Here is a 27763-nt window from a genome sequence, read left to right on the forward strand (position 1 = left end):
GGCTGGGGGGACACGGGGGTCTCTGGGAGCCTCAATCCTGGGGCTGGGGGCACGGGCCAGCGTGTGGCTGTGCTGGGGACACCCGGGTGGGCTCTGGGAGGGTTGGGCACAGGGGCTGCAGGGCAGAACTGGGGGGGCTCGGGGGGGTCCCGGGGGGGCTCCGGGTGTCCCTGTGCTGGGCTGGACACGCGGTGTGGGACCCTCGGGGTCAAGGTCCGGCCGTGTGGGACCCCCGGGCGGTTCCTCGGGATTTGGGGGGGCCGTGCCCCGTTTGGGGGGAGGGGGGCGAGCGGGGCCGGATCCCGGCACCCACCCCGGCAGAGCCCCCCTCCCCCGGGGACCCCCCGAGCCCCCCCGGCGCCCCCCGGCCGGTTCCGCCCCCCCCCCCCCGCGGTGCCGCCCCCAGCCCAGCCCCTTCCGCCGCCGCCATCGGCCCCGCCCGGCCATGCAGCGGGTGAGCCCGGGGGGTTCGGGGGGTTCGGGTGAGCCCGGGGGTCCCTCAGGAGGGTGGGGGGGCTCGGGCGGGGCTGTCGCGACTCCTCGTGTCGGGGTGAGCGGGGGGCTCTGGCACCCGTGGGCGGGGGTCCCTCTGGGGGTGCCCTGACCCCCCCGTCCGTGGCAGGGGGCGCCCCCCGCGGTGACGTTCGAGGAGGTGGCCGTGGGTTTCTCCCCCGAGGAGTGGGAGCAGCTCGTGCCGTGGCAGCGGGCGCTGCACCGCCGGGTCATGTGCGACAACTACGAGCTGGTGGCCAGCCTGGGTGAGGGGCGGGGCGGGGGTGGCACGGGAAGGGCGGGGGGTGACACGGGCTGGGGGTGACACGGGACTGGGGGTGACACGGGCTGGGGTGACACGGGAAGGGCTGGGGTGACACGGGACTGGGGGTGACACGGGCTGGGGTGACACGGGAAGGGCGGCGGGTGACACGGGACTGGGGTGACACGGGAAGGGCTGGGGGTGCCCAGGGCAGGGCTGGGGGTTTGGTTTGGGCTCTGGGGTCTCAGCCGGGGGTTCAGAGGCTCAGCCGGCGGTCTGGGCACATGGCTGGGGGTCCCTGGGCTCGGCTGTGGGTTTGGGGGCTGAGCCGGGGGTCTGCAGCCCCGCAGAGCTGAGCCCTGATCTCACCTGGGGCTCCGGGTGTGTCCCGGGTGTGTCCCGGGTGTGTCCCGGTGTGAGGGTCAATGTCCCCGCTGCCCCCGGCCTGGGGACGGTCCCCTGGTGACCGTGACCCTGCCCGGGTGCCGCGGGGGGCGCTGAGGGTCCCTCTCCCCACAGAGCCGAGCCCCAAGTTCAGCCCCATGAAGGAGGAGTCACCCGGGAGGGTTCCCAGCGGAGCCCCCGACACCAGCGACCCCTGTGAGCGAGCGGGACACCCCGCGGGGACCCTCCGGGCCGGGGGCGCTGCGGGGCGCGGGGCCGGCCCTGTGTGACCCCCCGGGCGGGCCGGGGCTCCCCCCGCGGTGCCACAGGGGTGCCGCTGTCCCCAGCAGGTGCCCGGAGCGGCTGTGACAGCAAGGACGGCCCCGGGGGGCACCGGGATCCGGCCGCGCCCACCGGCGGGGCCGAGGCGGACCCGGAGCGGCCTCACCTGTGCCGCACCTGCGGCAAATCCTTCCGGCACCGCCGCAGCCTCCTGGCGCACAAGAAGCTGCGGGGAGGGGCGCGGGCCCGGCACGGCTGCGCCGAGTGCGGCCGCGGCTTCTGCCTGCGCGGGGACCTGCTGCGGCACCGGGACTCGCACCGGGCGCGGCCCGCGGGGCCCCGGCGCGGCCCGGCCGAGGAGCGGGCGGGCGACGAGCGGCCCTTCGCGTGCGGGCGCTGCGGGCTCCGCTTCAGCTGGAGGGAGAGCCTGCAGCTGCACCTGCGCGCCCACCGCGCCCCGCAGCGCGCCCACGCGTGCCCCGAGTGCGGCCGCGCGTTCCAGCAGCCGCGGCTGCTGGCGCTGCACCGGCGCGCGCACGCGGGCACGCGCCCCTTCCCGTGCGCGCGCTGCGGCCGCGCCTTCGCCTCGCAGGCCAAGCTGAGCTCGCACCGCAGGACGCGGCGGCACTGCCGGGCCCGGGGCACGGGGACCCGCGGGGACGGGGACGGGGATGGGGACAGGAACCCGCGTGGGGACAGGAACACCCGCGGGGACGGGGACAGGGACAGGGATGGGAACCAGGACGAGGACAGGGACCCCCACGGGGACAGGGACCCGCCTGGGGACAGGGACAGGGACACGAACAGAGACCCCCGTGGGGATGAGGACCCGCTCAGGGACAGGGATCTCCGCAGGGATGGGGACCCACCTGGGGACAGGGACCCGCTCAGGGACAGGGATAGGGACAGGGACCCACTCAGGGAGAGGGACCCCCGTGGGGACGGGGACCCGCTCAGGGACGGGGCCGTGCTTGGGGACAGGGCCCCGCTGTGACACCGGGCCCGGCTCAGGCCCGGGGAGCCCCTCGGGGACCGGGACCTGCCCCGGGTGACCGGCAGGAGCCGCGGGCCGGGCTTGTCCCTCTGCTCCGCGGGATGTCACCTCACCGGAGCCGCGGCCACCCCGGGCCACCCCCGGGGCCTTCCGAGAGCCGGGGGCGGCTCCGTGTCCCTCGGAACCCCCCGGGACGTGTCTCCGTGTTCCCGTGGGACCATAAAGGATCTGGGATGTTCCCCGCGTCCCTGGGAACCCACCCGGGACGTTTCTCCACGTGCCTTCCGCAGCTCGGGAAATCTCTCCCGGACACTTTTCCGCGTCCCTTCGCACCCTGGGGTGTCCTCCGGTGCTCCCCAGTTCTCCCAGAGCCCGGGAATTCCCTCTGGGCGGGATCCCCGTGTCCCCTCCGTGTCCCCTCCGTGTCACCCTCAAGTGTCCTCGCCCCTCGGAAAATCCCTCGGGGATGTTTTCCCTCGTTCTCTTCAGACACGGAATGTCCTGCGGGGCGTGTCCGTGTTTGTGTTTAAACCCGCGAGTTTCCGTGTTTGTTCACTTTAATTTGTTCTAATTTATTATTCTTTCCCTTTTCTTTCTCTTTCCTTTTCTTTCTGTTGCTTTTTTCTTTCTCTTTCCTTTTCTTTATCTTGCTCTTTTCTTTCTTTTCCCTTTTCTTTCTCTTCTCTTTTCTTTCTCTTTCGTTTTTTTTCTCTTGCTCCTCTCTTCTCTTTTCTCTTTTTTCTCTTTTCTCTTTTCTTCTCATTATTCCAGTTGTGCTCTTCTGCTCAGCCCAGTTCTCCTATTCTATTCTGTTCTTCCTATTCCGTTTAATTCTATTTATTTCCATTCTATTTATTCTGTTTACTCGGGAGGAAGAGGAAGTGAGAGAAGGGAGGAAGGGAGGAAGAGGAAGGGCAGGGAGGGAGGAAGGGCGGGCGCTCCTCGGGGCTCTCGTGGCTCAGGAGCCGCCGCGTGTCCCCCCCGTGTCCCCCCTCCCCAAATAAACCAACGCCAGAAATCCGCGTTAATTAGAAATGAGTCAAAAATGCAAATGAGGCGGGTGGGGGCGGGGGGATCCCCACACTTGGGGGGCGCCCGCGGCCCCTCCCAGTCTGTCCCAGTTCAGCTGCCCCAGCCCCACAGCCGCTCCCAGTCTGTCCCAGTTCAGCTGCCCCGGCCCCACAGCCCCTCCCAGTCTGTCCCAGTTCACCTTCCCCAGCCCCACAGCCCCTCCCAGTCTATCCCAGTTCAGCTGCCCCAGCCCCACAGCCCCTCCCAGTCTGTCCCAGTTCAGCTGCCCCAGCCCCACAGCCGCTCCCAGTCTGTCCCAGTTCACCTTCCCCAGCCCCACAGCCGCTCCCAGTCTGTCCCAGTTCAGCTGCCCCAGCCCCACAGCCGCTCCCAGTCTGTCCCAGTTCACCTTCCCCAGCCCCACAGCCCCTCCCAGTCTGTCCCAGTTCACCTTCCCCAGCCCCACAGCCGCTCCCAGTCTGTCCCAGTTCAGCTGCTCCAGCCCCACAGCCCCTCCCAGTCTGTCCCAGTTCGCCTTCCCCAGCCCCACAGCCCCTCCCAGTCTGTCCCAGTTCAGCTGCCCCGGCCCCACAGCCGCTCCCAGTCTGTCCCAGTTCAGCTGCCCCAGCCCCACAGCCGCTCCCAGTCTGTCCCAGTTCACCTTCCCCAGCCCCACAGCCCCTCCTTAGGGGGATTCCCCCCGTCCCCAGTGAGCACTGGGAGCACTGGGAATGCCCCGGGCGGTGTCACCGAGCGGGGACAGGCGGTGACGTTGCCATGGCGACGGGGGCACGCTCCCCCCCATCTGCCCCCGGAACTGGGAGTGGGGGCGGGGCGTGCTGGGCAAACTGGGACGGGAACCCGCGGGTCACCTGTCCCCAAAGCCACCCCTGACAATGTCCCCAAAGCCCCACTGACAGTGTCCCCAAAGCCACCCCTGACAATGTCCCCAAAGCCACCACTGACAGTGTCCCCAAAGCCACACTGACAATGTCCCCAAAGCCACCAGTGACAGTGTCCCCAAAGCCACCCCTGACAATGTCCCCAAGTGCCACATGCGCGAGGTTTTTAAATCCCCCGGAGCGGGCAGGAGGAACAGTCCCCAAATATTCCCCAAATATTCCCCAAATATTCCCCAAATCCTCCTAATGCCCCTGCTGCCACCTGTCCCCTCCTGTCCCCTCCTGTCCCCTCCTGCCACCCCCGGCTGTGACAGCGCCGCGGCCCCGGCGCCTTTTGGGATTTTAAATCCCGATTCTCCTTTTTGGGGGTTTTTAAACCCAAATTCCCCGTTTTTGGGGTTTTAACCCAAATTCTCAGTTTTCGGGGGATTTTAACTCCAATTCTCCATTTTGGGGGTTTTAACCCAAATTCTCCCCTTTTTTGTGTTTTAACTCCAATTCTCCGGGTTTTGGGGTTTTTATCCAAATTCCCCTTTTTGGGGTTTTTATCCCCAGTTCCCCGTTTTGGGATTTTTAACCCAAATTTTCCGATGTGGGGGGTTTTAACTCCAATTGTCTCCTTTTGAAGTTTTGAACCCAAATTCCCCTTTTTGGGGTTTTAATCCCAAATTCTCCGATTTGGGGTTTTTATCCCAATTCCCCGTTTTGGGTTTTTAACCCCTTGATGCCGGGGTTGGGTTGGGGGCGGGGCCGTGGCTGCGTTGCCATGGGAACGGGATGCGGCCGCGGGGATGGGGGCCCAGGCCCTTTCCGGGGGGATTTTATTTTCTATTTTTTTTTTTTTTTTTTTGGGGGGTCGGGGGCGCTGTTGGGGCTCGGGGGGTCCGGAGCCCCCCGCCCCCGCCCGGATTGTCCCGGCTCTTATCGCGCCCTTATCTCGGCCTGAGCCGGGCGGGCCCGGTGATCATTAACCCGCGGGGGGGTCGGAACCGGGGACCCTCCCCCGGCCCCCCCGAGCGGGAGCGGCGGAGAGAGGTGAGGGTTGGGGGGATTTGGGGGGATTTGGGGGGATTTGGGGTGAGGATTTGGGGGGCGGATTTTGGAGGTGCGGATTTTGGGGGTGCGGGTTTGGGGGTGCGGCTTGTGAAGATTTGGGGGGGCGGATTTGGGGGTGAAGATATGGGGAGGAGGATTTTGGGGGGGGATTTGGGGGTGCGGATTTGGGGAGTGAGAATTTTGCGGGGATTTAGGGGAAGGATTTGGGGGTGAAGATTTGGGGGGGCGGATTTGGGAGGTGCAGGTTTGGGGGTGAAGATGTGGGGGGGATTTGAGGAGTGAAGATTTGGGGGGATTTGGGGGGAGAATTTGGGGGTGAAGATTTGGGGGGCGGATTTTGGGGGTATGGATTTTGGGGGCGGATTTGAGGTGCGGATTCGGGGGTGAGGACTTTGGGGTGAGGATTTGTGGGTGCGGATTTTGGGGTGAGGATTTTGGGGTGCGGATTTGGGGGGTGCTGATTTGTGGGTGCGGATTTTGGGGGCGGATTTGGGGTGCGGATTTTGGGGTGCGGGTTTTAGGGGCGGATTTGGGGTGCGGAATTGGGGGGTTCGGATTTGAGGTGCGGATTTTGGGGGCGGATTTGGGGGGCGGATTTGGCACGCGGGTCCTGCCGCTGGCCTTGACCCCCGAGCGGCTCGGGAGGGGCGGGGCGGGGGCGGGGGGGCGGGGAGGGGGCAGTGCCCTGGGGGCGGGGAGGGGTCAGTGGCCCCGGGGGGGGGTCAGTGGCCCCAGGGGGGGGGGTCAGTGGCCCCGGGGGGGGCTCAGTCCCAGGCCGGGCAGAGCGCGCGGCGCTGCTGGGTCGGGCAGAGCCCGGGCAGGTGAGCGCGGGGCTGGGGGGGCTCCGTGCGGTGGGGAGGGGGCGACTCGGGGGGAGCCCCGACATTGGGGTGTCCCCAGGCCCACCCAGGGGGGTCCAACAGCCGCCTTGAGAGAGGATTTTGGGGCGCTTAGGGGCTCCGGGAAGGGGGGGAGGTTTTTGGAGAACACCCCACGGTGTCCCTGCTTTCCCTGGGGTCACCCCTCGGTGTCCCCAGTTTTTTGGGGTGTCACCCCTCGGTGTCCCCAGTTTTTGGGGTGTCACCCCACGGTGTCCGTGCTTTCCCTGGGGTCACCCCACGTCCCTCCTGTTTTTTCCGGGCTCTCTGCTCCTCCCCACGCTGGTTCCCGTTTTGCTGGGGGTCCCCTCTTGGTGGCCCCGCTTTTCCCGGGGGTCCCCCCGCGGTCCCCCGGTTTTCCGGGGCGCTCAGCCGAGCCCGTTCCCCGCAGCTCGGAGCCCCGCGCCCCCAGGATGTGGCTGCTGTGGCTCCCGTGGGCGCTGGCCCTGCCGGCCCCCGCCGGCTGCTCCGAGCCCGCGGACCCCGCGTCCATCTTCGCGGACCTGTCCCCGGCGGAGCTGCGCGCCGTGCGGACCTTCCTGATGGAGCGGCCGGAGCTGGGGCTGTCCCCGAGCCAGGGGGGGCCGCTGGCCAAGAACTCGCTGTTCCTGGTGGAGCTGCTGCCGCCGCCCAAGCGCCGCGCGCTGCGGTTCCTGGAGCACGGCGGGGCTCGGCCGCCGCGGGAGGCGCGGGCCGTGCTGTTTTTCGGGGCGCAGGAGGAGCCCAACGTGACCGAGCTGGCGGTGGGACCCCTGCCCAGCCCCAGCTCCTACCGGCCGCTGCCGCTCCGGGGCGGCCGCCCCGTGCCCTTCTGGGCGCGGCCCATGACCCGCCGCGAGTACGAGCTGCTGCACGGCGCGCTGGTGGCCGCGCTGGCCCCGCTGGAGCCGCTGCTGCTCGAGGCCACCGGGTTCGGCTTCCAGAACTGCTCGGAGCGCTGCCTGACCTTCTCGGACATCGCCCCGCGCGGGCTGGCCCCGGGCGAGCGCCGCACCTGGCTGGTGATCCAGCGCTTCGTCGAGGGGTTCTTCCTGCACCCCGCGGGGCTGGAGGTGCTGCTGGACCACCGCGACCCCGACCCGCGGCGCTGGAGCGTGCAGCGCCTCTGGTACAACGGGCGCTACTTCGGCAGCGTGCGGGAGCTGGCGCAGAGCCACGCGCGGGGCTCGCTGGCCCCGGCCCGCCTGCCCGAGCCCCCCGCCCGCCAGCAGCTCTTCTCCAGCTACGAGCCGCGGGGGCGCTTCCCCAGCGGGACGCGCACGGACGTGCACGGGGCCAAGGTGTGCGAGCCGCAGGGCCGGCGCTACCGCCTGCGCGGCAACCGGCTGGAGTACGGCGGCTGGAGCCTGGCGTTCCGCCTGCGCTCCTCCGCCGGCCTGCAGCTCTTCGACCTGCGCTTCGCCGGCGAGCGCGTGGCCTACGAGCTCAGCGTGCAGGAGGCCATCGCCTTCTACGGCGGCCACTCGCCCGCCGCCATGCAGACCAAGTACATGGACGCGGGCTGGGCCATGGGCGCCTCCAGCTACGAGCTGGCCCGCGGCGTGGACTGCCCCGAGACCGCGGCGTTCGTGGACGCGCATCACCTGCTGGACGCCGACGGCCCCGTGCGCTTCCGCAACGCGCTCTGCGTCTTCGAGCTGCCCACGGGCGTCCCGCTGCGCCGCCACTTCGACAGCGACTTCCAGGGCGGCTTCCACTTCTACGCGGGGCTGGAGGGGCGGGCGCTGGTGCTCAGGACCACCTCCACCGTCTACAACTACGACTACATCTGGGATTTCCTGCTCTACCCCAACGGCGTGCTGGAGGCCAAGGTGCACGCCACCGGCTACATCCACGCCACCTTCTACACGCCCGAGGGCCGGCGCTACGGCAGCCGCGTGCACACGCACCTGCTGGGCAACGTCCACACACACCTGGTGCACTACAAGGTGGACCTGGATGTCGCAGGTGAAGGGCCCCGGCAGCTCCCGACACCCGCTGGCCGTGGGGAGGGTGCAGGGGGGTGACAGGGGCGGGGGTGCCCCGTTCCTGGCAGGGCGGGGTCACCTGGGCGTCACCTGCGCCCTCAGGTGATGATCCAGGCTGGACCCACGGGGGGTGACAGGGGCGCAGGTGCCCCGTTCCTGGCACGGTGGGGTCACCTGGGCGTCACCTGCGCCCTCAGGTGATGATCCCCCTCCACGGCGGCCTCTCTGCAGGGTCACATCCCCGCCGCGGTGGTGGCATCTCCCAGCCCTGGTGACATCTGGGGCTCCTCTGTGGCATCTCTGCAGGGTCCCACCCCCCCAGGGTGACACTTCCCAGGCCACACCCACGGTAGCACCTCCCGGTGTCGCACCCCCTGTGCTGCTGGTGGCATCTCCAGGGTGTCGCAGCCCTCCGTGGTGGCACCTCCTCTCCGTGCTGGGCACCAAACCGGATCCCAGCCTCCAGGGTGCCTGGATTGAGGGGTCACAGTCTCCCACGGCGGTGGCATCTCAGCCCTCCGTGATGTCCCAGTGGTGACACCCCGCAGCGCCCCACCCCCACACCGGGGGGTTCCCCCATTTCCCCACCGCCTCCCCCATCACCTACCGCCCCCCCCGTCCCCGCAGGCTCCGGGAACAGCTTCGAGACGATGGACATCGCCTTCGAGAACATCTCCAACCCCTGGAGCGCGGGGGCGCGCGTGGTGCAGCCGCGGCTGCAGCGGGAGCCGCGGCGCCGGGAGCGCGATGCGGCGCTGCCGCTGGGCCGGGCGCCGCCCCGGTACCTGCTCTTCTCCAACCCGCGGCGGCGGAACCGCTGGGGCCACCGGAGAACCTTCCGCCTGCAGCTCAGCTCGCACGCCGGGCCCGTGCTGCCCCGCGGCTGGCGGGAGGAGCGCGCCGTCACCTGGGCCAGGTGCGCTCGGGGGTCCCGCGGGGACGGGTCAGCCCCGGGTCCCTCCCCCGGGCACACCTGCCCAGCCGGCCTGGGGCTGGAGCTGGGAGCCGGGACCGCCAGAAACGGGGAATCTCCGGGGCTGGGGGCGCCCCTCGGGACTTTGGGGCACTCGTTAGAAATTTGGGGCACTCGTTAGGAATTTGGGGCACCCCTCGGGAGTTTGGGGCACCCCTCGGAGTTTGGGGCACTCGTTAGAAATTTGGGGCGCCCCTCGGGAGTTTGGGGCGCCCCTCGGGAGTTTGGGACACTCTTTGGGAGTTTGGGGCGCCCCTCGGGAGTTTGGGGCGCCCCGGAGCTGAGGGGGCTGCCGGAGTTGGGGAGCCCCTGGAAGCTGAAGACACTCCGGGGCCCCGGGAGATGAGGGAGCCCTGGAAATGGGGACCCCCCCAAGGTCTGGGGACCCTCCAGGGCTGGGGAACCCTCGGGAGCCGCCCTGGAGTTGGGGAGCCCCCGGGGAGCTGAGAGGCGCACAAAGCTGGGGACCCCCGCGCCCCTCGGAGCCATGTGTCCCCCCGAGGTGACCGGGACCGGGACCGGGGTGGCAGCGGGACCGTCCCCGCCCCCAGGCTGACCCTGCCGCTCACCTGGCGCAGGTACCACCTGGCCGTGACGCGGCGCCACGAGAACGAGCCGAGCAGCAGCAGCATCTACAGCCAGAACAACCCCTGGGACCCCCCGGTCACCTTCGAGAGCTTCATCCGCGACAACGAGACCATCGAGGACCAGGTGACACCGGCACAGGGGGGACACCGGCACAGGGGGGGGACACCGGGCACAGGGAGGGACACCGGGCACAGGGAGGGACACCGGGCACAGGGAGGGGACACCGGGCACGCGAGGGGTCTGTCCCCAGAGGCGGGGGGGCTCATCTCCGGGGGTTCCCCGGTGCCACTGACCCCGCGGTGTGTCCCCCCCGCCCCGCAGGACCTGGTGGCCTGGGTGACCGTGGGTTTCCTGCACGTGCCCCACGCCGAGGACATCCCCAACACGGCCACCCCCGGAAACGCCGTCGGCTTCTTCCTGCGCCCCTTCAACTTCTTCAACGAGGACCCGTCGGTGGCGTCGCGCGCCGCCGTCATCGTGCGGCCGCTGGACCCGCCCGTGTGCAGCCGGGTGCGCATCGAGCGCTGGACCCCGGCCAGCCCCGGGCCGTGCGTGCACCCCGAGCCCTTCGGCTACAACGGCACCTACCGCCCGGTGTGACAGTGACACTGTGACATGGGGACACGGGGACACTGTGACACTGTGACACTGCCACCCCGAGCCCTGTGTGCACCCCGAGCCCTTCGGCTACAACGGCACCTACCGCCCGGTGTGACAGCGACACTGTGACACTGTGACACTGTGACACTGTGACACTGCCACCCTGAGCCCTTCGGCTACAACGGCACCTACCGCCCGGTGTGACACACGGGGACACTGTGACACTGACACTGCCACCCGGAGCCCTGTGTGCACCCCGAGCCCTTCAGCTACAACGGCACCTACCGCCCGGTGTGACACACGGGGACACGGGGACACTGTGACACTGACACTGCCACCCCGAGCCCTTCGGCTACAACGGCACCTACCGCCCGGTGTGACAGTGACACGGTGACACTGTGACACTGGGACACTGACACTGCCACCCCGAGCCCTGTGTGCACCCCGAGCCCTTCGGCTACAACGGCACCTCCCGCCCGGTGTGACAGTGACACTGTGACACTGTGACACTGTGACACTGCCACCCTGAGCCCTTCGGCTACAACGGCACCTCCCGCCCGGTGTGACACACGGGGACACGGGGACACCACAGCACAGCCAGTGTCACCTGCCCTGTCCCCAGCACCACGCTGGTGGTGCCACCAGGGCGTGGGACGTGTCACACCACGCCAGGCGCTGCCACGTGCCAAGCCCAGTGACGGCGGTGTCACCTCCTCTGACCCCGGTCCCACGTGGGACACTGGGACACTGCGGTGTGGGATGTCACACTGTCACACTGTCACACTGTCACACTGTGCCACCTGCCAGGCTCGGGAAAGGCGATGCCACCCCTGCCACCACCACGTGGGGCACTGGTGCCAGCAGGACACGGGGCTGTGGGACGTGTCACACAGTGTCACAGTGTCACACGGCGTCACACGGCGTCACACAGCGTTACACAGTGTCACACAGTGTCACACAGTGTCACACAGTGTCACAGTGTCACACGGCGTCACACGGCATCACACAGCGTCACACAGTGTCACACAGCGTCACACGGTGTCACACACCGTCACACAGCGTCACACAGCGTCACAGTGTTACAGTGTCACACAGTGTCAGTGTCACACAAGTCACACACCGTCACACAGTGTCACAGTGTCATACAGTGTCACACAGCGTCACACAGTGTCATACAGTGTCACACAGTGTCACACAGCGTCACACAGTGTCACACAAGTCACACACCGTCACACAGTGTCACAGTGTCATACAGTGTCACACAGCGTCACACAGTGTCACAGTGTCACACAGCGTCACACAGTGTCACAGTGTCACACAGCGTCACACAGCGTCACACGGTGTCACACAGTGTCAGTGTCACACAAGTCACACAGTGTCACACAGTGTCACACAGTGTCACACAGTGTCAGTGTCACACAGTGTCACAGTGTCACACAGCGTCACACAGCGTCACACGGTGTCACACAGTGCCACGTGCTGGTAAAGGCAATGTCACCTCCTGTGCTGCTGGCACTGGCACCACGAGGACACTGGTGCCACCAGACACGTGGCCTGGCTGACGTCACACTGTGACACGCGGTGCCACCTGCCTGTCTCAGTAAAGGTGATGTCACCTCCCCTGTCCCCGTCTCTGCCAATGCTGCGGCCACCAGGTGACAATGACGGTGACACCCAGGCCACTCTCCCCCCCAGCTCCCAGGGGTGACACTCAGAGCCGGGGGTCTCTGTCCGGTTTATTGGGGCTCCTACGCGGGGGGACATGCAGGTGACAAGGGACAAACACAGCACACGCACCGGGGCGGCGCCAGCCCCGCCCCGCGCCCCCCTCCTGTGCGGGGGTGTCACCGAGCGACACCGGCTGTGCGGGGGGGGCGCCGGGGGCCGGCGGCGACACACGGGGGACCCCGGCCCGTCCTCGGCCGGGACACGGAGCGGCGCGCACGGAGCCGCCAGCCCGGGGGGACAGGCGGGGACAGGCGGGGACAGGCGGGGACACACACACACACACACACACACACACACGGGGGGGGCAGCACGAGTGTCCCGGCGCAGCGGGACCCCCCCGACACGCACGTGACGTCCTGGGGACACACCTGTGCACACCTGTGCACACACACACCTGCATGCACACCTGTGCACACCTGTGAACACACCTGAGCACACCCACCTGTGCACACCTGTGCACACACACACCTGTGCCCCCCCCGCCGCGCCGGGCTCGGGGAGCGGCAGCGGGAGGAGGAGGAGGAGGAGGAGGAGGAAGAGCAGCACAGTCTGACAGCCCAGGGCGGGCCCAGGGTGGGACAGCGGGGGGGTCCCCAAGGCCCCCCCGCACCCAGGGCAGCGGCCGGAGCCCCCCCCAGCCAGGCCCGGGGAGGGGCTCTGGGGACCCCAGGGGTGCGGGCTCAGTGTCCCCTCGTCCGGGCCAGGGGTCCCAGGGCTCCGGGGGTCCCACGGCCGGGGCTTTGGGGGTCCCACGTGCTGGGGACAGGGGTCCCGGGGGTCCCAGGTTCCAGGGTGGGGGGGTCCGAGGACTCTGGGGGTCCCACATTCTGGGTTTTGGGGTCCCAGGGCTCCGGGGGTCCCATGATCCAGAGCCAGGGGTCCTGTGACTCCGGGGGGTCCGGGGGTCCCACACTCCGGGGTCAGGGGTCCCATGTCCTGGGCTTTGGGGGTCCCACGTCCCGGGATCGGAGCACTCCAGGGGTCCCACGTTCTGGGGTCGGGGGTCCCACATTCCGAGGGTCCCACATTCCGGGGTCGGGGGTCCCGCGTTCCGGGGTCGGGGGTCCCGGGTCCGGGGGTCCCACATTCCGGGGATCCCGCGCTCCGGGGGTCCCACATTTCGGGGTCGGGGGTCCCGCGTTCCGGGGTTCCCGCGTTCCGGGGTCGGGGGTCCCGGGTCCGGGGGTCCCGCCGCGCCCCGGCGCTCCCATTAGCTGCCGGGGTCGGAGCAGTGTCTCTGCAGCGGGGGGGTCCCCGGGGGGGTCCCCGCGGGCGGGGGCAGCGCCCCGGGCAGGGAGCGGCGCCGGGGGGGCGGCGGCTCCAGCAGCAGCACCACGTCCGGGGGGGCGGGGGCGCGCGGGGGGCGCGGGACCTGCGGGACACGGGGGGGTCAGACCGGGGGGCACCGGCACCAGAGACTCGGGGAGACCCCCGTGGGTGACCCCCGAGGGCACCGAGGGGCTGCAGGGCACGGGGGAGGGCGGTACCCCGAGTTTGGGGGGCTCAGGGGTGACCCCCACCCACTATGGACAGGGAGATGCAGTGATGCCCCCCCCAAACCAAAAACACCCCGAGTTTGCGGGCTCCGGGGTGACCCCACCCCCGATCTGCCGGACCCCACCGCAGTGTCCCCCAAATCAGTGGCCCCCCACAGCAGCGCCCCCCCACAGCAGCGCCCCCCAAATCAGTGTCCCCCCACAGCAGCGCCCCCCACAGCAGTGTCCCCCCACAGCAGCGCCCCCACAGCAGTGTCCCCCCACAGCAGCGCCCCCCCAAAGCAGCGCCCCCCCAAAGCAGCGCCCCCCACAGCAGCGCCCCCACAGCAGCGCCCCCCAAAGCAGCGCCCCCCACAGCAGTGTCCCCCACAGCAGTGTCCCCCACAGCAGTGTCCCCCACAGCAGTGTCCCCCACAGCAGTGTCCCCCCACAGCAGCGCCCCCCAAATCAGTGTCCCCCACAGCAGTGTCCCCCCACAGCAGTGTCCCCCCACAGCAGCGCCCCCCCACAGCAGCGCCCCCCCAAATCAGTGTCCCCCCACAGCAGCGCCCCCCCACAGCAGCGCCCCTCACCCGGGCCGGGGGGCGCTCGGGGGTCGCGGGCAGCGCGGGGGGCAGCGGCGCCGGGCGCGGCTGGTGCGGGGAGGTGACGGCGCTGTAGGCGGGCGGCACCAGCGCCTGGCGCTGCAGCAGCTGCACGATGGACGAGACGTCGGAGCTCAGCCGGGACTCCAGCCTGGGGCGCCGCGGAGCGGGGTGAGCGCGGGACCCCGACTCCGGGACCCCTGGGACCCCCAACCCCGCCCCCCGGGACCCCCGGGACCCCCGGGACCGCCATCCCCAACCCCCGGGACCCCTGGGACCCCAACCCCCCGGGACCCCCAGGACCCCGACCCCGGCCCCGGGACCCCCGGGACCGCGATCCCCAACCCCCCGGGACGCCCGGGATCCCCAGGATCACCATCCCAGACGCCCAGAACCCCCATTCCCACCCCCCCAGGACCCCCAGCACCAATCCCTGCCCCCACCTCGGTGGGCACTGGGAGGATTCCAGTCGGGGTGAGGGTCCCCCATTCCCCTCCCCAGTCACAGACCCCCAGGACCCCCAGCCCCATCCCCCCCCCAGGACCCCCCGCCCCTGCCCCTGTCCCCTCCCCCTCTCTCAGGTGGGCGGGGGGCTCAGCTCGGGGTGGGGGATCTCCCCTTCCTTCTTCCGGCCCCTTTGGCAACGGGGGGGCTCCCGTGGGGTCCCACCGGCCTAACCCCCCCTCAGGCCCCCCTCAGGCCCCCCGAGCCCCCCCGAGCCCCCCATTCACCTGTTGAGCTGTTTTTGGAGCAGATCCAAGCGGGACTCCAGGTCGGAGCGCTGGCGGCGGGTCAGGGTCGGGGTGGGGTTCGGGGGACCCCCGTGGGAACAGCGGGGCAGCTCCTGGTACTGGCGGCCCCGGGCGTCACCCCAAAAACTGAAGATGTTGGAGACCCCCGAGAAGGCGCCTGGAAGAGAGGTGGGGGGGATCCAGGGGACTGGGGGAGGGGTGGGGAACCCCCCCCTGCCCAACCAGAGACCCCCGCCCCCATCTGAGGGGGGAGGGCTGAGACCGGGGGGTTCAAGGTTTGGGGGGGCACTGGAGACCCCTGAGAGAGGAGAGCGGGGGGGGAACCCCCCACCCCATCCCAGCTGTGGGGGGCGTCACCCTCCAGAGGGCAGGGAGGGTGGGGAGGGGGCGTGCTGCATTCTGGGGAGAAAAGGGGGGCGCGGGGGATGGGGGATGGGGGCCGGGGCACGGACAGGACCTTGGGGCGCCCCCCGAACCCCGAGATTGGAGCGGAGGGAGGCGCCGCCCCCACCCGAGCCCCCCTCACCTGAGAGGGGGTTGCAGACGTCGCTGCCCCCCCGCTCCTCGGGCTCGGGGGGCGCCGGGGGGGCGGCGCTGCGGAACGGGGAGAGCGCGGCCGCCCCCGCGGGGGGCTCGGGGGGCTCCTCCTCGTCACTGGAGCCGCAGCTGGACGGGCTGGGGGGGTCCCACTCGGCCGGGCCTCGGGGGGCGCCGGGGGCCTGCCCGTCCCCCCGCAGCGCCCGCGGCTCGGCGGGGCTGGGGGCTTCTGTGGGGGACAGCCGGGCTCAGCCACACCCGGGGTCACCCCGGGGGTCCCGGCCGCCCCCCCCCCGAGCCCCACCTTTCTCGGGGCGCCGGCGGAAGGAGAGTTTGCGGCGCCGCAGGCGGGAGAAGCTTCCGTGCGGCTCGTCGCTGCCCGGGGAGCCGGGGATCATGTTGGTCTGCGGGGACACGGGCGCGCTCGGGGGGCTGCGGGACCCCCCGGCCCGGCCCGGAGCCCCCCCGGGCTCTCGGACACTCCCACTCGCTCAGCGCCCCCACCTTGGTCAGAGCCCCCCAAAAAATTGAACAGAAACCCCCGACCTGATCAGGACCCCCGACCTTTCTCAGGACCCCCACCCAAAATTAAACAGAATCCCCCAACCTGATCAGGATCCCCCACCCAAAATTGCACAGAATACCCCGACCTGATCAGAATCCCCCCAAAAACTGAACAGAATCCCCCAACGTGCTCAGGACCCCCGACCTGCTCAGGACCCCTGATCTTGCTCAGGACCCCCGACCTGCTCAGGACCCCCCACCCAAAACTGCAGAGAATCCCCCGACCTGCTCAGGACCCTCCCGGCTCGCTCAGGACCCCCCAGCACCGCTGGAATCCCCCCAACCTGCTCCAACTCCCCCAGTTCCCTCAAGACCCCCAGTTTGCTCAGGACCCTCCAATCCGGTCGGGACCCCCCAGTTTGCCCTGAACCCCCTTTTCTCCCCAGCAGCACCCACTTTCCGGACCTCCCCCTTGCCCAGCCCCCCTTTCCCGGCCCGACCCCGCCCCTCACGTCGCGCAGGTTGAAGGTGATCTCCAGGGCGCCCCAGAAGCGGTCCGAGAACTCGGGGTACATGTCGAGCACCTCGAGCAGGTCCTCGCGCAGGATCTTGTGCAGGTCGCAGTAGGTGAGAGCGCGAACGTCCGCGCGCGACTTCCCGGGCCGCGCGTGCAGGTGCAGCGGCTCCCCGAAGGTGTCGTTCTTACCTGGGGATCCCCAAAATGGGGGTCACCGGGGGGCTCTGCACCCCAAAAATGTCCTTCTGACCCGGTGGGATCCCGCGAGGGAGGGAGGGAGGGAGGGGTCACGGTGACCCCAAAGCTGGGGGGGCTCCAGGTGTCACCGGGGGACACTCAGGGTGCACACAGGACTGGGGGGTCCCCAAAATGGGGAGGGGGTCAGCACGCGGCTCCCGCAGCTCTGGGGAGTGCCAGGACGGGGGGATCCCTCGTCACCGGGGGGGCTCCAGGAGCCGGGGGGGCTCACCCAGGATGGCGACCACGACGTCGCCGCGCAGGATCTCGATGGAGCCGCGGGAGATGAAGTAGAGCGCGGTGAGCACGTCCCCCGCGTGCACCAGCGTGTCCCCGGGGGGCGCGTGGGTGGTCTTGAACTTCATGGCCAGGGCGCGCAGGCAGCCCTTGGTGGCGCCGCGGAACGGGGCGCAGTTCTGCAGCAGGCTGCGGTTCAGGTGCAGGCAGATGTCGGCCTGCAGGCACTCGGGGAACCCCTTCAGCACCTGGGGGTGCCGGGGGGGCGTCACGGCGGGCCGCAGCTCCGGGGTCCGCCCAAGGACCGAGGGGGGGCTCTGGGGGGGTTTTGGGGGCGCCGGGGGGTCACGGCGGGCCGCAGCTCTGGGTCCGGTCAAGGTCCGGTCTCTGGGGGCGCCGGGGGGCTCTGGGGGCCCCGCGGGGGTTTTGGGGGCGCCGGGGGGTCACGGCGGGTCGCAGTTCTGGGGGTCCGGTCAAGGACCGAGCTGGAAGTGCTGCCGGAGCAGGGGACGCCGGGGCGGTTTTGGGGACGCCGGGGGGGGGTTTGGGGGCACCGGGGCGGTTTTGGGGGCGCCGGGGGTGCTCTGGGGACGCCGGGGCGGTTTTGGGGACGCCGGGGGGAGGTTTGGGGGCACCGGGGCGGTTTTGGGGGCACCGGGGGGATTTTGGGGGGGGCTCTGGGGCTCCGGGGTCTCACCGCGTTCATGTCGATGCCGTTGGTGTAGGACCAGGCGTGCTGGAAATACTCCTCGAGGCGCTGGCGCAGCGGGTTGGGGATCTGGTGGAAGCGGATGAACTCGCGCACCCGCAGCATCTGCGTGTGGTAGCGCGCCGTGCCCGAGTACAGCCGCTGGATGATGGCGGACACGTTCCCGAAGATGCTGGCGTACATCAGCGCTGGGGGGGCACCGTCAGGCGGCTCTGCGCCCCCAGAACCCCCAAAACCGCCCCAGACCTCCCGAACCCCCCCGGGCTGCTGCAGGGTCCCCGTGTCCCCGTGTCCCCAGGTCCCCAGGCAGGAGCACAGGGGGGTGCCCGAGGTGCTGCCGTACATCAGGGCTGAGGGGGGATGTCGGGGGGCTCTGCACCCCAAAACCCACCAAATCCCCCCCCCCCCCCGCCGCCAGGGCTGTGGTGTGGGTACCATCATCCTGGAGGGTGCCCACGGTCACTGGGGGTCCCCATTGTCACTGGGGGTGTCCATCACCACAGAGTGCCCTTTGTCACAGGGGCTCCCATCGCTACAGCAGTGTCCCTGTCACTGTGGCAGTGTCACCATCACTGTGGCAGTGTCACCATCACTGTGGCAGTGTCCTTGTCACTGTGGCAGTGTCCCTGTCACCACAGGAGTGTCTCTGTCACTGTGGCAGTGTCCCTGTCACTATGGCAGTGTCACCATCACTGTGGCAGTGTCCTTGTCACCATGGCAGTGTCCCTGTCCCCACAGCAGTGTCCCTGTCACCATGGCAGTGTCTCTGTCACCACAGGAGTGTCCCCATCACCACGGCAGTGTCCCTGTCCCCACAGCAGTGTCCCTGTCACTGTGGCAGTGTCCCCATCACCACGGCAGTGTCCCTGTCCCCACAGCAGTGTCCCTGTCACTGTGGCAGTGTCCCTGTCACTGTGGCAGTGTCCCTGTCCCCACATGAGTGTCCCCGTCCCCACAGCAGTGTCCCTGTCACCATGGCAGTGTCCCCATCACTGTGGCAGTGTCCCTGTCACTATGGCAGTGTCCCTGTCCCCACAGCAGTGTCCCCGTCACTGTGGCAGTGTCCCTGTTCCCACAGCAGTGTCCCTGTCACTGTGGCAGTGTCCCCATCACTGTGGCAGTGTCCCTGTCACTGTGGCAGTGTCCCTGTCACTATGGCAGTGTCACCATCACTGTGGCAGTGTCCCCACCACTGTGGCAGTGTCCCTGTCCCCACAGCAGTGTCCCCATCACTGTGGCAGTGTCCCTGTCCCCACAGCAGTGTCCCCACCCGCACTGACTCCAGTGCCCAGTGTCACACTGTCCCCACCCCCACACGGGTCCCCCCTGTCACTGATCCCACAGCTCTGAGGGTCCCCACTGCCCTGGAGGGCTGTCACTGTCACGGTGCTGCCAGGAGCCACAGGGTCCCTGTCACCAAGGGAAAGCCCACCCGTCCCCCAGCACTGCCCAGGCCACACTGACTGTCCCCAGGTGCCACATGCCGGGCTGGGCAGCCTTTCCAGGAAGGGATTTTCCCAATTTCCACCCTGAGCCTGCCCTGCCCAGCCTGGGGCTGTTCCCTCTCCTGTCCCTGTCCCTGCAGCAGAGCCCTGTCCCCCACTGTCCCCTCCTGGCAGGGAATTCCAGAGAGGGAAAAGATCCCTCTGGATCCTCCTTTTCTCCATTTCCCAGCCCCACTCCCTGGACACCTGCAGCCCCCCCAGGCTCTCCTGCTGCCAGGGGCTGGAGCTGCCCCCGGGATCCCAGGGGTCCCTCTGCAGGGCCAGCACAGGGGGACAGTCCCTGCCCTGGGCTGTGCCCGCTCTGGGGCTGGCACAGCCCTGGGGCATCGGCCTCTTGCCCACCTGGGCACACCTGGGCTCACCTGGGCACACCTGAGCCCCCCATGGCACACCTGGGAACTCCTGGGCACACCTCCCAGGTGCACAGGTACACTCTCCCAGGTGTTCAGGTACCCTCTCCCAGGTACCCTCTCACACTCTCCCAGGTACACTCTCCCAGGTGTTCAGGTGCACTCTCACAGGTGTTCGGGTGCACTCTCACAGGTTCACTCTCACAGGTTCACTCTCCCAGGTGCACAGGTACCCTCTCCCAGGTACACTCTCCCAGGTGCACAGGTGCACTCTCCCAGGTACACTCTCACAGGTGTTCAGGTGCACTCTCCCAGGTTCACTCTCACAGGTACCCTCTCCCAGGTACCCTCTCCCAGGTGCACAGGTACCCTCTCCCAGGTGCACAGGTACCCTCTCCCAGGTACCCTCTCCCAGGTTCACTCTCCCAGGTGCACAGGTTCACTCTCCCAGGTGCACAGGTACACTCTCCCAGGTGCACTCTCACAGGTACCCTCTCCCAGGTACCCTCTCCCAGGTGCACAGGTACACTCTCCCAGGTTCACTCTCCCAGGTGTTCAGGTACCCTCTCCCAGGTTCACTCTCCCAGGTACCCTCTCCCAGGTACCCTCTCCCAGGTGCACAGGTACCCTCTCCCAGGTGCACAGGTACACTTTCCCAGGTACACTCTCCCAGGTGTTCAGATGCACTCTCCCAGGTTCACTCTCCCAGGTGCACTCTCCCAGGTGCACAGGTACCCTCCCTCCCCGCTCCCCCCGCGCTCACAGCCGATCAGCATGACGCAGATGGAGAAGATCTTCTCGGAGTTGGTGTTGGGGGACACGTTGCCGAAGCCGACGCTGGTGAGGCTGCTGAAGGTGAAGTAGAGCGCGGTGACGTACTTGTCCTTGATGGAGGGCCCGAAGGAGCCGTTGAGGGGCTTGCCGATCTGCTGGCCCAGCGCGTGCAGCCAGCCCGTGCGCTGCCCCTCCACGTTGCCGATGGCGTACCAGATGCAGGCCAGCCAGTGCGCGATCAGCGCGAACGTGCACATGAGCAGGAAGAGCACGGCCGCCCCGTACTCCGAGTACCGGTCCAGCTTCCGCGCCACGCGCACCAGCCGCAGCAAACGCGCCGTCTTCAGCAGCCCGATCAGCGTGGTGGTCTGGGGCGGCAGGGAAAGGGTTACTGGGAACCACGGGGGGGCTCCAAAATCCCTCCCCACATCAGCACCCCGATCAGCGTGGTGGTCTGGGGCGGCAGGGAAAGGGTTACTGGGGAAGCACAGGGGGTCAGGGGGTTCTATCCTCCCTCCTGACATCAGCACCCCGATCAGCACAGTGGTCTGGGGCGGCAGGGAAAGGGTTACTGGGGAACCACACAGGGTCAGGGGGTTCTATCCTCCCTCCCCACATCAGCAGCCTGATGAGGGTGGTGGTCTGGGGCAGCAGAGAAAGGGTTACTGTGGGTTCAGAGAACCCACACAGGGTCAGGGGTTTCTATCCCCCCTCCCCACATCAGCAGCCTGATGAGTGTCATGGTCTGGGATGGCAGGGAAAGGGTTACTGGGAACCACAGGGGGGTTCCAACACCCCTCCCCACATCAGCACCCCAATGAGTGTCGTGGTCTTGGAGCAGCAGGGAAAGGGTTACTGGGGATGGGGGGAACTTGGGGACACACAGAGGGGTTGGGGGGTTCCATCCCCCGTCCTCACATCAGCACCCCAATCAGTGTGGTGGTCTGGGACGGCAAGGAAAGGGTTACTGGGGATGGGGGGAACCTGGGGGCACACAGAGGATCAGGGGGTTCCATCCCCCCTGCCTGCATCAGCAGCCCCACCAGTGGGGGGTGGGCTAAGGGGGGGTCGGCAGTGAAGAGACACCCCCAGAACAACAAAAGGGTGGGGGTCCCATTCTGGGGGTGTCCCCCTGCCCCACGTACCCCCCAGGGCAAAGGAGAAATGGGGGGGGGGGTCCCCAGGGCAGGAGGGGCAGAGAATTCCCACAGATCCCACGAGCCCCTGCGCCCCCTCCCCAGATCAGCCCCAGGAGTCCCAGAGCACAGGGGGCTGGCAGGGACGCTCAGGGGTCACTGGTGGTGTCCCCAGCGCCAGGGGACAGCACCCAGCCCCCAACACCCACCCCAGCACTGGGGGCACGGGTGGGACCCCCAAACACAACGCCAGCACTGAACCAGCACCGGCATCCTGTGTCCCTGTGTCCCCCTGTCCCTGTGTCCTTCTGTCCACGTGTGTCTGTGTCCCCCTGTCCCTGTGTCCTTCTGTCCACGTGTGTCTGTGTCCCTGTGTCCCTGAGTCCCTGTGTCCCCCTGTCCCTGTGTCCCCCTGTCCGTGTCCCCCTGTCCCTGTGTCCCCCTGTCCCTGTGTCCCCCTGTCCGTGTCACCCTGTCCCGTCCCTGTGTCCCCGTGTCCCCATACCCCCCTGTCCCCTGTTCCCGTGTCTCCCTGTCCCCGTGTCCCATATCCCCATGTCCCTGTGTCCCTGTATCTCTGTGTCCCCGCGATCCTGTGTCCCCGTGTCCCCCGTCCCCGTCTCCGTGTCTCTGTGTCCCTGAGTCCCCCTGTCTCCCTGTTCCCGTGTCCCCATATCCCCCTGTCCCTGTCTCCCTGTGTCCCCATGTCCCCGTGTCCCCGTGTCCCTGTGTCCCCCTGTCCCCATATCCCCCTGTCCCCATGTCCCTGTGTCCCCATGTCCCTGTGTCCCCATGTCCCCGTGTCCCCGTGTCCCTGTGTCCCCCTGTCCCCATATCCCCCTGTCCCCATGTCTCTGTGTCCCCATGTCTCTGTGTCCCCATGTCCCTGTGTCCCCGTGTCTCTGTGTCCCCATGTCCCTGTGTCCCCCTGTCCCCATGTCCCTGTGTCCCCATGTCCCTGTGTCCCCCTGTCCCCATATCCCCGTGTCCCCATATCCCCACGTCCCCCTGTCCCCGTCTCCCCACGTCCCCGTGTCCCCATGTCTCTGTGTCCCTGTGTCTCCGTGTCCCCCTGTCCCCATATCCCCGTGTCCCTGTGTCCCCCTGTCCCCATATCCCCCTGTCCCCGTCTCCCCACGTCCCCGTGTCCCCCTGTCCCCGCGTCACCTCCTCGGAGCCGGAGCCGAAGATGAGCAGGTCGAAGGGGATGGCGGCCACCATGTCGATGAGGAACCAGCCCTTGAAGTAGTGGATGGCGATCTTGGCGGGGTGGCTCACCACCTCCTCGTTGGAGTTGACGTAGGTGGTGCGGAAGTTGATGAGGATGTCGATGATGAACATGATGTCCACGATCAGGTCCACCACGTTCAGCGGGCTGCACGAGTAGCCGCAGTGGTGCCGCTGCGCCTCCTCCGAGTCGCTGAGCAGGAAGGCGGCCGAGTAGGGCGTGAAGATGGCGGTGTAAATAACCAGCAGCAGGATCAGCCAGTCCCACACGGCCTTGAACGGGCTGTAGTGCAGGATGGTCCAGCGGTGGATGCGCGGCGCCTGCAGCTTGTACTCGGGCAGCACATCGGCGCCCAGGGACAGCACCTGCGGGGCACGGGGGTCAGGCTGCACCCGGCACCCGGGGAGCCACCCCGGCACCCCGGAACCCGGGGGAGTCACCCCAATACCCTGCGGGAGCCACCCCGGCACCCCGGGGAGTCACCCCGGCACCCCGGAACCCGGGGAGTCACCCCGGCACCCCGGGGAGTCACCCCGGCATCCCGGGGAGTCACCCCAATACCCTGCGGGAGCCACCCCGACACCCGGGGAGTCACCCCGACACACCGACACCCGGGGGAGTCACCCCGGCACCCCGGGGAGTCACCCCGACACCCTGGAACCCGGGGGAGTCACCCCGACACCCCGGAACCCGCGGGAGCCACCCCGGCACCCCGGACCCGGGGGAGTCACCCCGACACCCGCGGGGAGTCACCCCAATACCCTGCGGGAGCCACCCCGGCACCCCGGGGAGTCACCCCGGCACCCCGGCACCCCGGGGAGTCACCCCGACACACCGACATCCGCGGGAGTCACCCCGGAACCCGGGGGAGCCACCCCGGCACACCGACACCCCGGGGAGTCACCCCGACACCCCGCGGGAGCCACCCCGGCACCCCGCGGGAGTCACCCCAACACCCCGACACCAGCAGGACTCACCCCCGACACCCCGACACCCCGCGGGATTCACCCCTCCCACCCGTCCCACCCCAGCCCCCACCCCAAGGGGTCGCGGGTCAGTGTCCGTGGGTCAGCGCTGGACCAGCGGTTTTGGGGTTCTTTACACCCTCAGCGCTGTGTGGGGTGAGGTGGGACCCCAACAAGGCGAGGGAGGGTCTGGGGGGGCTGCAGGGCTCAGGCCCCGCCCGGGGGAGGGGGGATGTGGGTCAGGGGTGTTGGCTCAACACCGGACCTGATGGTCCCAAAACCTCCCCAAAACCAAAACCTTCCCAAAACCTCCCCAAAACTTCTCCCAAACCCTTCCCAAAACCGGCGGCTGCGGCTCTGGGGGGCAGAGGGACCCCGGCACGGGCGGGGGGGGGGGGGGCAGGGACATCACCGCGAGTGACCAGGGGGACACAGCCCCCCACACCCCCCCCAGCGCAGGTCCCACCCCACAGACACGATGCTGCGCCCCAGCTGTGCCCCCCACCCCATGGGGGGCGCGGCCTCCCCCTGCCCAGACCCCTCCCCACGTCCCCGTCCCTCTGCAGGACACCCGGACATCCTGGGGGCGCAGCCCCGCGGATCTGGGGGGGCCTGGGGGGGTCCATGTGACCCTGAGGTGAGAGGGGGTGACCCACGGCCCCCTCGTCCTGTGCCCCATAGGGGTCACAGCCCCCCTCTGCCCTATGGGGTCACAGCCCCCCTCTGCCCCATGGGGTCACAGCCCCCTCTGCCCCATGGGGTCACAGCCCCTTCTGCCCTATGGGGTCACAGCCCCCTCTGCCCCATGGGGTCACAGCCCCCTCTGCCCTATGGGGTCACAGCCCCTTCTGCCCCATGGGGTCACAGCCCCCTCTGCCCCCCGGGGGTCCCTCCCCACGCCCCTCGTGGGGCTGTTCTGCACAGGGAGGGGATGGGCGCTGTCCCCCCCCCGCCCCATGGGCCCCCCAACCGCGAGGGCAGCACCGGGGGGGCCGGGGTGACCCCGTCACGCAGAAACGCCGCTTTATGTAACCCCCAGCCCCCCCAAACCCACGCCAAACACGCCGCCTGAGGCCCCCACAGCCACGGCCGCGTCACGGGTGGGCTCAGCGCCCCCCCTGCGGCGCCCCCACCCCCCGCCGGTCCCGGGGTGCGGGGGGGCCGCCCCGGTACCTGGTCCTGCTGTCGGTGGCGGCGGAGCCCCAGGCAGGCGCTGCAGAGCGGGACCCCGGGCATGGGGCAGGGCCCGGGGGGCGGCCCGGGCTGGGGGGGCGCGGGGGGCGCGCCCGGGAACTCCTGCAGCAGCTGCAGGAGCGCGGGCAGCATCTCGGGAGGGGCAGCGGGGTCAGCGACCCCCGCCCGGCCCCGCCGCCATGGTGGGCGCGGGGACCCCCGGGCGCGGGGACCCCCGGAGCGTGGGGACCCCCGAGCGCGGGGACCCCCGGAGCGTGGGGACCCCCGGAGCGTGGGGACCCCCGGGCGTGGGGACCCCCGGGCGTGGGGACCCCCGGGCGTGGGGACCCCCGCGGGCGCGCGCAGCCCCGCCCGGCCGGAGCCACTGGAATTATTGGGGCGGAAATTTTTCCCAGGCTGCTCCGCTGCCGCCGCTGCCCCCCCGGCCCCCCCAGCACCCCCCGCACGCCGCGACACTGCGGGGACACCGGCCCGGCTGCCGTGCCCACGGGGGACGCGGCACGAGTGGGACGTGGCACAGCCCCCCGGAACCCCCCGGCAGCCCGAGGGGGGAACACCTGGTGCAGGTGTTGGGGGGGGGGAGCAGCTGAACAGGGCAATGAGCAGGGAGGGGACACACAGCGGGGACACGGCGGGGACAGAGCGGGGACACGGTGGGGACACAGAGGGGACACAGCGGGGACACAGCGGGGACACAGCGGGGACACAGAGGGGACACGGCGGGGACAGAGCGGGGACACAGCGGGGACACAGAGGGGACACAGAGGGGACACGGTGGGGACACAGAGGGGACACAGCAGCGACACAGAGGGGACACAGCGGGGACAGAGCGGGGACACGGCGGGGACACAGAGGGGACACGGTGGGGACACAGAGGGGACACAGCGGGGACAGAGCGGGGACAGAGCAGGGACACAGAGGGGACACGGTGGGGACACAGAGGGGACAGAGCGGGGACAGAGCGGGGACACAGCGGGGACACAGCAGCGACACAGAGGGGACACAGCGGGGACAGAGCGGGGACAGAGCGGGGACACAGCGGGGACACAGCGGGGATGTCCCCCCACCGTCCGGGCTCGGATGATGTCCCCTCCCTGCCAGCGCAGCCAAAACACGGCCCCAGTGCCGCAGGACACAGACCTGTCACCTCTGTCCCCAGGGCCACAAGCTCGGAGGCCGCGTGGGGCGGCAGCAACAGCCACGTGGTGATGGGATATGGGGGCTGGGGACACGCGGTGGCACTGCTGGGACACAGTGATGGCACTGGGACACGCGGTGACACTGCTGGGACACAGAGTGATGGCGCTGGGACACAGGGGGGTGACACTGGGACACAGAGGGACACGCGCACACGGTACTGGGACACGCGGTGACAGTGCCGGGACACGCGGTGACAAACAATGACAGAAGCACACAGCACTGGGACACAGGGTGATGGCGCTGGGACACAGGGTGGTGGCGCTGGGACACGCGGTGACAGTACCGGGACACAGTGATGGTGCTGGGACACAGGGTGGTGGCGCTGGGACACGCGGTGACACAGTGACACGGGTACACGCTACTGGGACACACAGCGATGGCGCTGGGACACAGAGCGACACACAGGGACACAAGCACGCGGTACTGGCACACACGGTGGTGGCACTGGGACACGCGGTGACAGTGCCGGGACACGCGGTGACAGCACGGGGACACAGCAGCTCCTGCGTCACAGCCGCCACCCCCTCGCGGGGGATTCCCGGTGCCACCCGTGTCCCCGCGCTCCGCGTGACGAGCCCACCCGCGGGCCGCGCGCCGGGGGTCCCGCTCCCCCCTGTCCCGGGGGCTGCACCCCAACACCCCCCGCGTGTCCCCCGCGTGTCCCCCGGGGCGGGGCGGGGTCACACGGGGGCTCTGGGGACACGGGGGGGTGACAGCACGGTGGCACAGCCCCCCCCGGGGCCAGCGGGAAGCTGGGGGGTCCCTAGGGGGGTCCTGGGGGACCCCGACCCCAGCGAGGCCGCTCTGGCTGCGGCTGCGCGCGGGGGGAGGGGCGGGGGGAGGGGAGGGGGCGGGGGGCGGCTCCAGCCACCAGCCGCTCCCGCCGCTAAATTTATCGCAGCTGCCACCGCAAAGTGGGACAAACCCGGCCCGGGGGGCGGGGGGCGGGGGCCAGGCCGGCAGCAGGGCCGGGGGCGCAGGGGGTCCCGACCCCCCCACCCCGGGCACCCATGGGCTGGGGGGGCACCCACACCTGCCCCCCGAACTGCCCCCAGCGCCTGACCCCGACTGGGGCAGCTGGGAAGGGATGGGGGGCAGGGCAGAGGGAGCGGGACCCCCAGGTAGCCGCAGCCCCCCCAAACACAGCCCCCCTAACGCAGCTGTGGGGGGCGGGCGATCCCCCCGAACGCACCCCCCGCCCCACACCGGGCTGCACCCCCAGCGAGGGACGGGGGGCGGGGGGCGCGGGGCGCGGGGCGGGGGGCGGGGGGCTGGCCCGTCCCTGTGACACCCCCACACAGCGGGGACACGGAGAGCCCCCAGCCGGGGGGACAGCCGGGGGGACAGCCGGGGGAACAGCCATGGGGACAGCCATGGGGACAGCCGGGGGTACAGCCGGGGGGACAGCCGGGGGGACAGCCATGGGGACAGCCATGGGGACAGCCCCCAGCCCACGGGGGGACAGCCGGGTGACAGCCATGGGGACAGCCATGGGGACAGCCCCCAGCCCACGGGGGGACAGCCGGGTGACAGCCATGGGGACAGCCATGGGGACAGCCATGGGGACAGCCGGGGGACAGCCATGGGGACAGCCCCCAGCCCAGCGTGTCCCCCAGCCCCGCTTGTCCCCCAGCCCAGTGTGACCCCCAGCCATGGGGACAGCCCCCAGCCCACGGGGGGACAGCCCCCAGCCCCGCGTGTCCCCCGCCGTGGGGACAGCC

At 69.5% G+C, this 27763-nt stretch overlaps 4 protein-coding genes across 6 annotated transcripts in view; 2 read left to right on the forward strand and 2 right to left on the reverse strand.

Annotated features, from left to right (window-relative positions):
* AOC1 (amine oxidase copper containing 1) overlaps positions 1-10647 on the forward strand; it is a 71813-nt gene extending 61166 nt beyond the window's left edge. Inside the window, exons 1-5 of one of the 3 annotated variants that reach the window (XM_056485955.1) lie at positions 5325-5362; positions 6653-8208; positions 8856-9144; positions 9780-9912; positions 10111-10647. In XM_056485955.1, the coding sequence (XP_056341930.1) occupies positions 6675-8208; positions 8856-9144; positions 9780-9912; positions 10111-10389 (2235 nt within the window). In that variant the 5' untranslated portion in view covers positions 5325-5362; positions 6653-6674 and the 3' untranslated portion in view covers positions 10390-10647. Of the gene's footprint in view, positions 1-5324; positions 5363-6138; positions 6205-6652; positions 8209-8855; positions 9145-9779; positions 9913-10110 lie in introns of those variants that run through there. The other 2 variants (XM_056485957.1, XM_056485956.1) reach the window with 2 other exon arrangements.
* Positions 428-2141, forward strand: LOC130248856 (zinc finger protein 764; the record flags this gene model as incomplete). Its single annotated transcript, XM_056482881.1, has 4 exons — positions 428-454; positions 623-758; positions 1274-1354; positions 1489-2141. Coding segments are annotated over exons 1-4 (879 nt in total), but the record flags the coding sequence as incomplete, so codon positions are not given.
* A 1164-nt stretch (positions 10648-11811) lies between the features above and the next one.
* On the reverse strand, positions 11812-13236 carry LOC130248858 (basic proline-rich protein-like). The gene is made up of 2 exons (XM_056482882.1): positions 12560-13236; positions 11812-12511 (listed from the first exon to the last, which is right to left on the reverse strand). The coding sequence occupies exons 1-2, from the start codon at positions 13234-13236 to the stop codon at positions 11884-11886; spliced, it is 1305 nt and encodes a 434-aa protein (XP_056338857.1). The 3' UTR covers positions 11812-11883.
* Positions 13237-13266: 30 nt separating this feature from the next.
* KCNH2 (potassium voltage-gated channel subfamily H member 2) overlaps positions 13267-27763 on the reverse strand; it is a 31020-nt gene continuing 16523 nt past the window's right edge. The window contains 10 exon segments of the mRNA XM_056483575.1: positions 13267-13489; positions 14186-14348; positions 14929-15106; positions 15476-15715; positions 15791-15890; positions 16503-16696; positions 16977-17229; positions 17679-17878; positions 20309-20687; positions 22623-23048. Coding sequence (XP_056339550.1) covers positions 13328-13489; positions 14186-14348; positions 14929-15106; positions 15476-15715; positions 15791-15890; positions 16503-16696; positions 16977-17229; positions 17679-17878; positions 20309-20687; positions 22623-23048 — 2295 coding nt within the window. The 3' untranslated portion in view covers positions 13267-13327.

Source organism: Oenanthe melanoleuca, chromosome 2 (genome assembly GCF_029582105.1).
Source record: "Oenanthe melanoleuca isolate GR-GAL-2019-014 chromosome 2, OMel1.0, whole genome shotgun sequence".
Taxonomy (NCBI): Eukaryota; Metazoa; Chordata; class Aves; order Passeriformes; family Muscicapidae; genus Oenanthe; species Oenanthe melanoleuca.

Bases quoted from the DNA above. Each gene is read 5' to 3' on its own strand.
- LOC130248858 (XM_056482882.1), bottom strand. From the start codon at position 13,236: ATGTGGGACCCCCGGAGCGCGGGATCCCCGGAATGTGGGACCCCCGGA. The intron at 12,512-12,559 runs GTGGGTGTGCTC...GTGTGCATGCAG, and splicing joins GTGTGCACAGGTGTGCACAG to GTGTGTGTGTGCACAGGTGT.